Source organism: Pan paniscus, chromosome 21 (assembly GCF_029289425.2).
Source record: "Pan paniscus chromosome 21, NHGRI_mPanPan1-v2.0_pri, whole genome shotgun sequence".
NCBI lineage: Eukaryota > Metazoa > Chordata > Mammalia > Primates > Hominidae > Pan > Pan paniscus.
This window is the reverse complement of record NC_073270.2, coordinates 12788953-12803497: the sequence shown is the minus strand read 5'-3', so window position 1 is coordinate 12803497 and position 14545 is coordinate 12788953. Positions and strand designations below refer to the sequence as shown.

The 14545-nt window shown below is 38.0% G+C and overlaps 1 protein-coding gene across 6 annotated transcripts in view; it reads right to left on the bottom strand.

Moving 5' to 3' along the window:
• Positions 1-2889: 2889 nt before the first annotated feature.
• BTBD3 (BTB domain containing 3) overlaps positions 2890-14545 on the bottom strand; it is a 35944-nt gene continuing 24288 nt past the window's right edge. For 3 of the 6 annotated variants that reach the window (XM_057300815.1, XM_055104678.1, XM_055104679.1), the window contains exons 2-5: positions 10880-11703; positions 10305-10395; positions 9645-9763; positions 2890-6847 (exon numbers count right to left, since the gene is read on the bottom strand). In XM_057300815.1, the coding sequence (XP_057156798.1) occupies positions 5815-6847; positions 9645-9763; positions 10305-10395; positions 10880-11205 (1569 nt within the window). In that variant the 5' untranslated portion in view covers positions 11206-11703 and the 3' untranslated portion in view covers positions 2890-5814. Of the gene's footprint in view, positions 6848-9644; positions 9764-10304; positions 10396-10879; positions 11704-14545 lie in introns of those variants that run through there. The other 3 variants (XM_008962912.4, XM_034947619.2, XM_055104680.1) reach the window with 3 other exon arrangements.

Below are 14545 nucleotides of genomic sequence, written 5' to 3'. Positions count from 1 at the left end.
TCTGCCCAGCCGATCATCCTACTCCAAACCTGGCACACAGTAGGTGGCCTCATTCTTCCACAGGTTCCCTTTACTGAACTGTATTAAGCTGTCTGCCATTCTGTCCCCACTGATATTTCCTCTTCCAGAATTCCCTTCATCCCCCTCTTTCCCCTCATGACAATTTGCATCACCAGTCTTCACAAAGATCATTCTAGTGCATCCTTTACAACCCAACTTAAGCATCATTTCCTCTTCTACCCCAAGGCAAGCCACATCACCTCTTACTGGTCTCTGACTCTCCGGCATCTCTGTGACTGCCGGGGATGAAGCAAAAGATCAATAAATGATTGGTGAATGAATGAATGGTGGGTTGATCCCTTGAATGATTCATTAAACCTTCTGTCTCTTCTAGGGAACTCAATTATGCAAAAAAACAATATATTCTTCAGTCCATTAATGCCTCCAAATGTTCTTGGACTTTTTCTTGAAGACTGAAGAGCTACGACAGCCTTTAATTTTGAATTGATTAACGTTCAATGCACTGTATCAACACAATTATAAGGGGTGCTGAAATAATTTAAAGTTTAGTACTGTTTAAGACAAGCACAAAAATGAAAATTCCCTAAGACAGCTAGAATGTCTCTCAAAAGCACATTTTTACATATTCTACAGTATAACAGAATGTACCCTCTGCTTCAAGCTTTGAAAGATTATTTGTGCTTCCCTAGTCACTATCTTTCTTTTGACTTTTCGAAGATAGTTTAGGGAAGAAACTTCATATTGTATAGCCACAGTAAAGGCTGCTACGTATCAAAATATTTTATAGACTTTCCTTGTTTCTCACAAAAGTCTTCATACTTCAGGCTGCTCACTGATTTGCTGCAGCACTCCATGTCAAAGCTAACATGGAGGCCACTAGTATGACTTGTCTTTAATTTCTTTCAGGTGTAATTTTACTCTAAAACCATTGAAATCAAAGAGAGTTTATTAAATATAAAACTGCCCACCAGTCATAAAAACAAAAATGTCTTAATTTGAAGTAACTTTCCGTACTGTTGTCACATGAATTGAAAAAGGACATCATCCTCATAGCAACTTTGAGCACATGCCCACTCTGATTACTACCAACAGCTTAAAGAGAGATCTTAAGAGTATTGTTTAAGGGCTAGTAGTCTCATAGATAACTTTTATTATGTCCTACATACAGATATATTTAAAGTACAGGTTTAACAAAGAGTGGGTTGTTTTGTCTCACTACCTGTCTTGAGGTTAGGGACTTTTTAGATGGCAGAGCATAAAACAGCAGCATCTGCTAGTAAAACTGCTGTCCACTGGACACTGAAGTAGATGGGCATGTGAACAATGATCATGAGGATAGTTAGGGTCGGCAAAAATAGGAATTACACTTTCCCTACTGCCCTTCACATCTCAAAAAAGTTTAAGAGGCAACAGGGGGAGATGCCCAAGTTCGGAAAGTATACCCAAACATTGTCCGGAGACCAATCTGTAGCTGCTAGTGCCTTACACTGCTTGAAGTGCGGCAGGGTCGGCCACAGTCTTCACTTCTTCTTCACAGGTATTTCCATCTCACCTACCTGGCAATTTCTTAGTTGAGAAACTTTTCACCAGTGTTTATGTTGGTTATGGAAATAAATGAAGAAACTATTTTTGGAAATTTTCCCTGGTATTAGTTTTTAGAACACATACTCTGAAAAGAAGAGGATAAGGGAAGTGTAGAGCAAAGGGAATAGTTGGTCAATAAATGTAAATGGCTCCATAAAAATGTTGAAATGTACTAACGAGGAATCCACAAAGTGTGTTCATCTTCACCGAAGCACCTCAAAGGCACTCAAAACCCTGCTCTAATAAACACTTAACCACAGGTTTTCAGGGCAACTTGCTTGTTTTGGCCTCCACATTTTATACCGTTTAGGTCCTCAGAAATGCTTTTCTCCTTCCTGTTTTCTTCCAAGTGTAAGCCCATGGCTTTCACAGGCAAGTTATAGAGTCGACTGGGAAGACAGTGTACTTTCCTGGACATGTAGATCCCAAGTCCCAACAATGAAGGAGGATCGTTCCCAATTGTCTTGGAATAATGAAAATAAACATATATGGATTAAGTGGCAACAAAGATGAGATAATGGCTAAGGCATTCCGGGATTAAAGATCTTACAACTCAGGTTGTAACTGTGATTAAACTGATGAGAGTGGGGAGTTCCAGTGCCTTTGTTCTTTGGAGTAATTCCAAAACTCCTCTGGGCAAGTATGCTATGGAAACTGAATCCCGAGTAGATGAAGCGGTTAAGCAAATATACAGGGTTTCACACTAAACTGCAGTAGAAAAGCATCAGAAACTGCAGAAAAAAGAAGTGTATGTTCATAATTATGTATGATTATGTGGATGTGTGTATATAAATACTTGATATAAAGAAATATAATGGAAAACTAGTTGAGCACATAAAAACTATATTCAAAATTCTTACGTGCCATTTTTTAAATTCCTAGACTTAAGCTACTGCAACAAAGGAAAAAGTAGCATTGGTCATATCAGAAGCCAGATGTCATTCAGTATCAACACCCCCCTTAGCACAGGAAGATCCAGACATTTGAGCAACTATAGCTTCAGAATACCGGCCAACCACGAATTCCATAATAGAAATATAAATGCATCCATTCATTCCCTCTCATTAACAGTCAGGCTTTGAACAATGCAAGTGATTAACACATTCATTGTTCTGTTATCCTTTTGCCTCAAATTTTTACTTCTTTAGGGATCAAAGATATCTGAACACTTAGCTAACAAATGCCTCTGCGAAACCATCTCTGCAAAACGTAGTGGGCATCAAAAGTGCCAGAATGAATTTTTGACTATTTCAAGGGTGTGACAAAAACACTAAGGAAAACAAATCTATGAACTAGTTTTATTTGCATTTAACATGATTATACACATTCATGTGTCTAACAAGATCTGCACTGTTACATTAAAAATACAGTACAATAACATTCAACATGAGGTACTTCATATTTATGTATTTTTTCCTTCATAAATAATGCTGTAAGCTACTAAATTCAAGCACACTGATGCACAAGTGGCTACAGTGTCTTGAATTAGCTGAGCTTATTTAAACACCTTAATAAACAAAAAAGTTCAGTGCAATAATTATGTAGAAATTAGACCATTTACTTAAATACTATTTTAAGATATGCTTAAAGAATGTCACATTAGAACTGCTAGCCTAGTTCCCCTTTATCCCCAGAATGAACAACGACAAAGACTGCCAGCCAGATACGTTGGGGAAAAGCATCTACAGTGTATTCTGCTTAATAAAGTTGTGTTTATAGAATAGAGTTGCCTGCTTTGTTAGAACAATGGTTTCTAGTTTTAAAAGCTACAAAATCCAAGATTACAAAAGCAAATAAAGCAAGCATATTAGCCTTCATTCCATTTCATTGAAAATGCATAAAGGACAATAGGGTTTAAAATGTAAAATTTCTTATTCTAAATACAATTTTCAAATTTTACCCACAGCTCTCGGTACCAGCCAATCAGATGGTAGATATGTTTTAAAGTAATAACAATTAACATAAAATTAAATTATTCTATACACAGTGTACAGGATTTCACACGACTTTCACCAGCAGCTCACTAGTCACATGGAGGCAGCTAGCAAACATGGGCACTGACAGTGAGCGTTAGTGATGAACGCACTGCACCTGAAGACTATCACACCCACCTCAACAATCTGATAGGATGCAATTAAAGTTTCTTCTCTGGCTTACAAACAAGTGCCTTCTTATAAGGCCTACCAATTTGCACAGTAGCTATGAGTTACTGAAATGTGTAACCATAATTTAAAAACCAAATCTTTTGTAGAAGTGTGCTTTTTAATTGAAAATGTACCTTTGTACTTCAATGCTTTGCCAAACTACCTGTAATCTCCCCAATAAGAAATAATTGTACTTTTAGAAGGTTGTCCTGGAAATACTCATCTATAATCACCAGTAACAGCTTTTCATCATCTATGCTAATAGATGTAGGTAATGGCAAGAGTGATTAAAACATTTCCAATAATCCAGTGTTCTCCCTCAGGGAAGCCGGCTGAAGGCAACAAGCCCACATCTACAGGGGAAGAAGTGGCCCAGAGGCACAGTGAATACGTCAGGGCAGTCACTCATGGGCCTTGCTGGGGCCAGCAGGAGGACCATTACTGTCCCACCTCTTACTAGCCAGGTAGAGAGGAGATAGCTCCTGAGCTGGCAAACACACTTGCATGCGCATGGGTGCGCAGGCACACACACACCCCAGGACTAACTCCTGGCTCCAGACAAGCCAGTTTCAGGCTTGCAGAGCAGGAGCAGGAGGCGGCCAAGGACCACACTCTGGGTGGCGGCGGGGAAGCCATCTCAGGATCACACTGAGCAGAAAAGCTGCCCAGAAACACATGGATACTTCAACTGGAAGTGAACACACTGGACACTGCCAGGGACACAGGCACTAAACCAGCACAAGCCAGCAGCGAAGGAGAATTTAATAAGCTTTTCCCTCCTTTGTTTACATTATCTGCGGACAAGTAAGGGAGCTAGATGTGATACCGATGCAGTGAATATTAGGTATAATAAAATGTGTCACTCCAGGCCATTTTTTATAAACCCTGCAGGCATATGTTGGCACTTTAAGATGGCCAGGGGCCAGATTCTAGCAGTCTAGGAACAGGACAAAATTAAAATTAACAAAGAATATAGTATACAATCAAAGTGGATCAGGTAAAGTATATTTCAAATTTAAAAAAATGAACAAAGGTATCTCATTACATTAAATGTAGTGCTACAAAACTAGTTGCTACTCCATTTGTATAAAGAATTGTTTGGTCCTCTTTTAATGGGGAAAAAGAAAATAGAAATTCTACACAGTATGACTTATACAAATAAGCAAACAGTGGGGATCAAAAGCTAAGTGGAGAGAAGAGTTTGGCTTTTTCAAACTGCATATTCTTACATGCCATCAGTTAAATTATTTGTAGTATGAGTCTTTTTCAGGCTTCCTTTTTAAACTGTCTTAGTTTAAATTAGTAGGAGTTTAACTTTTTTCTACTGACAATAAAATCTAAAAATTTACTTCTAAAAGAAGTATCTGTATTGAAATTTTTTGTCTTCTAAACTAAAAGAAAATAAATCTGCTTGTAGAAGTCATGGCCTAAACAAATGCCCCCAGTTCGTTATTTTCCAATTTTACATTGATATTCTGAAGTGTTTAATACCTAACAATCTTATGAATTTAGTAATTTTTTAAATCCCAGAAGCAACAAATGTAAAAGGAATAAAATGAGAGCCAAACACAACCACTGTCTACTTTCTAAATTATTACTCATTACAAGGCAAAACTTCTTTCAAAATTGTACACTGAGGTTTATCTGTTTTGGGGGGTAAGAGGAGTTCTGTTTAAAAATAACTCTTGTTATCACTTTATTTCTGTTCATCAAATAACGTCCAAAAGGAAATTCAAGGTGATCCAAAATTATCTTCAGAGGGACAAAACTGAGAGGGTGGTGGAACACTTGGGAAAGCACATAATCTCCCCAGGTTCATAGATGCAACTCTAAAAACCACAAAGCCTTAATAAGAACGTTAGCTCTTTTAAGCAGATAGTTAAAAGCGGAATGCTGCATTTTTGCCTGTACATAATTAAAAGGTTAAAAGAAATTAGAACCTGCCTACCGCTTCATTCATTACAAATTACCGGCACTGATCACATATTTGCAGATGAGCTAAGCATCAGGCAAGTTGGAACCAGATGTGCACTTTGGAGCTCAAGCTGCTTCAGGAAGTGAGTTTTCAAGCATAGAATATAAGTTCAGGGATCTGCCCTCCCTGTACCCCAGTGCCATTGGTGCTATCTGAGGAGCACTGAAACTGGACAGTCACTTTGCCACACTGAACTTCTGTCATGCCTTCTTGTCCAAAGTAGCTGAGTTCATTGCCATCCAGTATCACACTGGCTGTGTAGAAGGTGTCTGGCTCGATCTGCACTGGGTATTCAAACCATACGGGAAAGGTATTGCTGGACCCATCTGAGAAGTACTTGCTCAAGTTCTGCCCCAGGACAACGCCCTGCCGCTTAAGTTCAATCTTGGCACTGTATTCTGCAGAACCACAGCTGGAGCCATACAGCCCAAAGCCAGCAATGAACACTCTTTTATCAACTGCAAACTGGATGCTGTCACAGCGACCACGATAGCGCCATTGGTTGCTTCGATAGGCACACGACTGGAAACGGTGACAGCGCTGGGGGACAAGGCCCTTACGGGCTTTACTCACAAACTGAAGCTCAGGCTTTTTGGCTGCAGTATACCAGAGGAAGATGTCGTTGGTCTCATTGAGAGTTAATACCCCGGACTGTGCAGCACCATTTGCAAAATCATCGAGGGCCATTGTGGGTATGCGGATCAAGTAAAGTGCCTTTCCTAGAACCTTGCGTTTATTTTCAATGCTCAACGCCAGATCTTGTCGTTGGCATTCTACTTCAGCCCAGTTGAGAGCTGCCTCAAAAACCACAATTTCTTTGGCATTCAGAGTTTCCCTACGGAGAATACTTTCTAGTGTCTGGAAGTCAATATCGCAGAATCCCTCAGACTTGAGAGCTAACTCAGCCTGGGCATCAATCACCTCCCAGCAACGCTGGGTCAGGTCTGGCTCCTCGAACAGGCAGCTCTGGGAGAGGAGCACACAGGCATTCTTGGCACTCAGGCTGGTCTCCAGGAAATTAACACAGGCTCTGGCAAGGTGAGGGACAATGTACTTTTTGGCAGCATAAAGTGTGGCCAGCACTGTGTCAGCAGCCAAGTCAATTTCATCACAATAGATATATCTGTAAAAAGCACATAACATGTAAGTGGAATTTTCACAAAATGAGTACATCCAGCAAGAAAAGATACAACCACTTTCAAGTTTGTTCTGAGAACATCATCTTATGTGACAGTTAATACAAACATATTTGCAGAGTAAAGGAACATTCGAAACATATTAATAAATTATTAATATTTTAACCCAGTAGTAAAGTTTGTATAATTAAAGATATTAACTTTGTGCTACCATTCTAGCCTCTATTTTATAAGCTGCATTCAGTGTCATCTCAACAAAACAGAAGCTATTGAAACTGAAAAACAACTGCATATTGAATAGTCAACATTACAAAAAAATAGCAAAATTCTATTATATATACTACATTATATTTAACCAAGAATAGTCTCGTTATGTTTTAAGAGCAATTATTGCATCTTCATGCTTTTGGAGTTTTCCTAAACACAAAATAAAACCTGAGATTAATATTTTCCAAATAGTTCCAAGTTCAATGGATTATCAAAAGTATGGACTGCAATGCTATCGTCCAGTTAACTTTACATAGAATCCAACAGACTTTTTGTTTGTTTTTGTTTTTTAAACTCAAAACTCTTCCTTCTCCACACATTCCTTCTACCTTCAGAATTCAAGATTACATTATTTCCAGATATATTTAATTAAAAGACAAAGTAGGAAAGCTTAAATATGTATTATTCCTGTGCTTCTGTGAACTGTCCTTATTTCAGGATATAAAACACTTCACAGGATACACTTTTTGGAGACAGTGGCAGTCTCCCAAAGAGGCATGTAAAGGTAGTCATCATCTGCTTCTCTTCTACCTAAGGTCTACAGCTACTTTATCTTGAGTTTTCCTTTAGTTATTGTATTTCACCTTAGTGAAACACATGAAACTTAAGAAATTAGCAACAGCTTCTATAAGAAAGTAAAACACAAGAATGGCAATGAGAAAAATGTCCACGATCACAAATGAAACCTGCCTTTTTGCTCACAGGAACTTTTCTCTTCTCTGATAGGCTAAGTCACCTACTGATGGCAAGGCCACTTGATAGTACACCTGCGGCTCAGTGATGCTCTGACTGTGAGCCAGGACCCTGGGGAGGATCCTAGAGCATGGTCAGCACTTTTGAGCTCTTACCCTGGAACTGTCAAGGGAGCAGCTGTCCTCTTTTTCTGACAACCCCAGGAATACTGGCTACTCATACTCGATGAAGCAGGCCACCACTTTCACAACTACAGCACTAGAGCAAATGGCACCTGACTCATTTCTGATCTTACCACATTTTGTGGACTGCATGTATAATTTTATAAAGCTTTATCAATATATACTATAGGCAATGCATCTGTGGGAAAAGATACTTGTCAAATGATTCATCAAATGACTTAGGTGAGATGTAATTCTCTGCCATTCTTGTTCATGTTTCCTAATTATGTATATATCAGGAATGATACAACATCCTACTTGACTGCAGTGAAGACAAAATGCTGAACTAGTGCTAGCAATCTCCTCAGCAACAGAAAACACTGTAAAAAATACAAAGCTGACTTCATGCAGTGGGGATCCTTGCAGGTAAAACTGGTTTCTGTACATATATCTCCAAAAGATTACAAAGGTTAAAAGTAGCAGATTAGTTTACATTTTGGTACTTCACACGCTCACTTGCCTTTAATTTCCCCATCCCCTACTGTGAAAGTTCTTGTCAGTGACAATTATATTTCAAAACTGTAAGATGAATAATGAATTAAATACTTTTAAGTTCTAGAACTAACTACAGTACTTATTTTTCAGAAGACAGTAAACAATGTATGGCAACATTTTAACTATATGTAGGAGTACTGTCCAACTTGTTGACCCACTGAATACTTTTTTCAACAAACATTTTACTTATTCCAATGAACTGAAATCCCTAGAGCAACAGATAACCTTAAAGTAATACACTTTGCTGTGCTAGAATAAAGATTAGGAAAAATCATATAAATACTATTTGGAATAATAATTAGATTATGATCACTTGGTGGACTACCACATTGTCTAGTACCGTACATGATAAAGAAGCTGATTCTATAACGTGTTTAACATATACTGGTGCCTGCAGAAGACCCACCAGACAGAAAACTATCTTTTTTATAAATATATAACGTATCTTTAAGTTTCATACTTCTGTATTACCAATGAAAGTTTTTCTGTATAAATCCACATGAAACTGGAGGAGACTATCCATATCTTTCTAAGATTTCCCCTGTAATGTCAAATGCAAGTACTTTTTACCCTTGAGAGTGTCTGATTTTATATGAGTATGTATATGTATGTGTACACAAAGATCAGATTATTTCAACAGATGATAAGTTTTTCATTTGCTCTTAGGAGACAATAACTCTTAGAATACTCAGGAATCTCCCAACTGGTGTTACTTAAATAAGGTACTTAACTTCTGAAATTGTGAAGCAAAAACATTTGTTTAAAGACTTTTTCACACACAATGCTTTCAGAGAGAACATCTTCTATTAAATAATGCTAATACCAGAAAGTTATTTGTCTTTAATTTTAAGTTGCTAAAAATCATCACTACACATGCCACTTGCTCCCAAATTCTACGTCAAGGTGCGATTATAAATGCTGCATAATTCCATATGCTTTCCACGGAAAGCTAAAGTGTTCTTTTCCGAAAACATTTACAAGGTAAGCAGCACCCTCTTTCTTCATCAGTCTTCTTTTCTGTTATGCAGAACTTAAATTTAACTGTGAAACCAGCAGGGTACAAACACAGCATAAACAAACTCTTTCCAAACACACGAATGATGCTTACTTCAGCATAGCGAGAAAAGCAGCAGGTTCGACATCTGGTATACGGATTTCATCTTTGTCCTCTGCAAGTTCTCCGTAAAACATCGCATGGAACACAGAGCTCCCAACAGCTAAAACATACTGTGTAGAAAGGGAAATCTTATTTCATACACTAAATTGAAGGCATTTCCAGCAAATCAATGCAGAAAAACAACACTAGGCAATCAGGTTTAGTAAACATAGCGTACCTAAAATCTACTGCTTTGAAAAAGCCAAGGTACACAGGGTAGCTTGCCATGGAAGCATAAGACCATGCTGCTAATTATTTCAAAGCTTTAAGAGATTAATGCACATGTCCCCTCATTACTAAATACATACAATAATAGCTTACATAACTAATTTCTAGGAGAAGGGTAAACATACGACTTTCCTGACCTGTCACAACAACTTCCCATGTCTGGAGAGTTAAGAGGGGATGTGTGAGATATAAAGCAGTATAGAAGGAAACAAAGAAAAAATTAAGCGTGGCCAAAGCCCTCTGGAGAGGGTGCGCTCTCTCCCTAATCGAGTGAAACATGCACTGCCTGACATCGGCAAGCTGCCCACACCAAGTTACAGGCTTATGGAGAGGGTCCCTCTTTGTAAACGTCAGGACTAAACCGGTCATGCAGCTGTTGCTTACTTTGTGTCCTGGCAACCGTTGAGTCCCACCTGGTGGCCCAACCACAAAATGTACATCTGCCATCAAATCATTATTGAACATCATCGCATTTCTATAAACAGAGGCAACTCATTAATTCACAGCAGCCTGCATTTTTAACATCCCCTTCCCCAACATACAAAACCCACAAAAGACTTGCAAGCTAAGCAACAGTCCAGTAACTTCAAGGCAAAACAACAAATAAAGGTTCTAACTAAACTGTTCATAATCATTGCAAACATAAGGGAAGTAACTAAAGTTTAAAATAAAAGTTATACAAACTTTTAATAAAGCTAAGGACAAATAAAAGGTTCCTATTTTCTATGGCCCATAGACAACCCTGTCACTTGAATGTTACAGCTTGCAAAAACATTTTTATCTAAGAGGAAAACAGCTGTACTGTTTTGGAAAAGATACAAGGCAATTTTCCATTACCAATAAAAAGCTTCTGGGAAAAGAGGAAACACATTTGTGTTCAAATACATTACAGGTTTTGCAAAAGCAGAAACTTCAACACAGGAAAACTTTTAAAGTAAATAGACTAGCGCGGCACTTACCTCTCTCTAATGGTGGGATAAAGACCCTGCCAGTTTGGGGCCGGGATAAGGTTGTTGTTACTGAGATTCTGCTGGTGGTACTGCTGGACGCTGGTGCTGCTGGAGTTGGCTGGCTTTTTACGGGGGAATATATCAGCAGCCATCTTCTTCTTTTTAGTCTTCAAGGTAATTATTTCATAACAAACTGGTGGCAACTTGCTGCTGTTGCTACTGCTGCTGCTGGTATTTGCTTTCTTTGAGCTTTTCTTGGACCTGTTCTTTACCGTCTCTGGAAGCATCAAGAAGAAGGTGAGACATTTCATGTTCTTTTCCTTGTCATCTACCATGAGTACAGTGTGTCTCTCTTTAGAGTTAGATATCCCAAATTGGTTTGAACATCAAGGAAAAGAGATTAGCCCGGGCTAAGAGGTTAACTGAAACCAACAAAGCTGGTATTTTGCTGCTTTTTTCAGCCAGGCAAGGTGACCTTTTCACTATGTTGAATAGAAACTGGCTTTAAGTTTTATCCAGTACTGGGTCTGTTAAATATATCCCCATCATGATTCCTGTTTCTCTTATTTGCTCATAAAAATAACTGTTTCCTAGATCACCTGAAAATGCTACACTGCAAAGATGACAGGCACAGAGCTGTAGCACTTGTTTTCTGAATTAGGTTAGCAAGATGGGCTGGAGCTGCGTGAGTCTGTTCAGCCGGCTGAAGTTGTGTGGTGAATGGATCGGAGGAGAGTAGGTATTACAGCCCTGCAGATGGAGTCAGACAGCCAGTGCTCCGAGCCAATAGCTGAAGTCACCAATCATGATTGGACCAAGCAAAACAGTGACACCTATTGTAACATGCATAGTTCTGATATTAAAGGAACAGCAGTTGCATTTTCTTGTCTACTGTATATTTAAACAAGATAAATAACATATGAAATATATTTGACAACAGGAAGGGAGGAGTTTATGCCCACAGATTTCTCTTCAGTAGACATACATTATGTCCCCAGTTAAGCAGGATCAATTAACAAAGGGTAGGGACAGATATCTATATTTCTACTAAAATCTTTTTCCCAGCAGCATTTAGTTTCAAATACTTAAAACAAAATCCTCCAGTCTATAAACTGAAAAGGGCTATTAATAGCAAAACACATTTATTACACTTTAAAGGCAAAGGACGTTATTTTTCTTAGCCTCTTTTGAGTGCAAGTCATAGTCTAGTGCTAAAGAAGAGAACTGAGGCCATGTGTTCAGTTTACCTCCCAGTGTTTTCTAGCTTCTATAATGGTCTTTGACAGGTGTCTCAGGTCACAAAATACTGTTAATTAGATTAAGATTATACCCGTACACCTAAGTACACTAAAGCATAAGATAAACTCTAGAAGTAAAAATAAGATTCAAATAAAAACAAATCTGATGATCAATGTTCAAAGGCTGTAATTCACTAAAAATATTTCAGATGGGGCCATGTTCAGGATCTCAAAATTCAACTTAACTGTTAAGGCTACATTTAGTCTTGTCTTAATTTTAAAGAATATAATCCACAACTTCTAAGACAGAACAAATAACAAGGCTATTCAAAATGATAAATGTTCGGATTCCACCTAGTTAAAATGCAAACAGGTTCTCTCTGCTTTGAATTAGAAGAATATAAGCTACCATTTGATTTTTGTAGGTGTGAATCCTCCAACCATTTCTAGCGTTGGTGAGCAAAAAAAACAAAAACACCTGCAATAGGTTCTGCACATGCTTATTTATTGTAAAGAGGGACTAATTAAAATATTTAATCTCACCCCTATCTATTTGGATCACGCTCATTTGTTCAAAGCACAGCAGCCATTTGCTACCCCCCAGGCAAATGCACCCTTCATGACCACAGCCCTCCTTGTTGTAACATTTGTCTGAATAATGACTGCCTGACACAGTGAGGGCTCAGCAAATAAGAGTTACGATTGTTATTGTTATAATTAATAATCTGCTAAAGGCAGTTACCAGAAATCAGTCTTTAAATCCCTAGAACACTAAATTGAACCAAGAAATATCCTCTTTATTGTTGTTATTATTATTCTTAAAACCATTTGCAAAGCCTCTGTAAGAGAACCAGGGCCTGTAGCACAGTTACCTGTCTCCATTTTAGATGGATCCTGAAGCACTGCTTATTTCTTATGATTATCATGTTCTCAACAACAGAACACACACATACAGATACCTCCAAATCATCTTCATACACACTTTAACACACAATGTTAGAGAGGGATCTAGAAACCAGTTTAAAAAGCACATAGAGAAAGTCATGAAGAAACAAGTAAGCTCCTATTGACCTAATTATTCAGAATAGGGTTAACACTAAAGGATTTCTCTCTTGCTCAAGTGCCACTGAACTTCCTTGACCACTTCCTTGCAGGAAAGCTCCCATGCCAGGTAGGCCTTTCTGACTGGGATTAATCTCATAAATATTTCTAACAAATCTAGTATCTGGCTTTTCAGGTCAGAAGTAATCAATTAGAATGGAAAGGGAAACCAGCTGCTTTTAGGCAGACATACTATTAATTGGTAGCTGGATGGAGACAAAATAGAAAAAACATAAAACACAGATACGAGAATTTAGAAGGGTTTGTGATCTTTACTCATTTTGCATATGGCTCAATACCCATCACCAAGAAGTCTCCAAAACACATGGCTCTTACACCACTAAGTTAAAGAAAAAAAGTAAAGTGGATGTAACAGTTTGAGAAAGAGAATTATGCAATATTGTAGAACATGTTTTCTAAAATTACAGATATCAGTTATTTAGAAAAATAAGTTTTGTAGAAAATTCTGACAATACTAGTTAAATGAAGTAGTGCTAAATCTGAATCATCTACAACAGTGCTACAAAGAGGGGCATTATTACTCCAATGTATGTAAGGACTGATGAGCATGGCTGTTTAAAATCAAGACAGAAAAATTATCTGACGCCTACTTTTTCTTACCACGGTAATAAGGCAAGTAATGCAGGTTCTTGCTACTGAAAATGTAGTTGAAGGATCAGCAGCAGCATCTACAGGGAGCCTGTTAGTAACCCAGAATCTCAGCCAGACTCTGGATCAGAATCTGCATTTCATATGGTATTCAAGGTTGAAAAAAACTTCACACAGATAACTACTGACTACTAGATGTCTTCCCAATGATCCAGTACCAACATCTGGTGCCATATGTTGCATTCAACTATTAAGTGAATTGAAAATAACTCAAAATAATTTAATTTAGTTTGGACATTAAAAACTTAACAAGCCCTCACATCTTGTTCTGAAATTCTTCTGATTAGGCCCCAAATGTCAAATTCTACGATTGAGGTGTGCAGACAGCCAACTGAGAGGGACCAAGATATTCTCTGGAAAGGAAGCGCCAGCCCCAATTATTTTAAAAGATAATGACAGTGATGATTTCGGCAGGAAAAATAAGGAATTAAAAAATGTCAACTATGAAGCAGATAATCACTTAGTACTTTTAAATGGTCTACTTCACAATTGTATTTCAACAAATTAGCAATGTAGCATGGTAAAATTAGCAACCAATCTAGTTCAGTCCTGGCTGGGCCACTTAAAATAGAGAAAGGGGAGTATTTGAACAAATCATTTAGCCTTTAAGGGCCTCAGTTTTCCTCAGCTATAAGATGGAAGAGATTCACCCAGAATGAATGTTTTT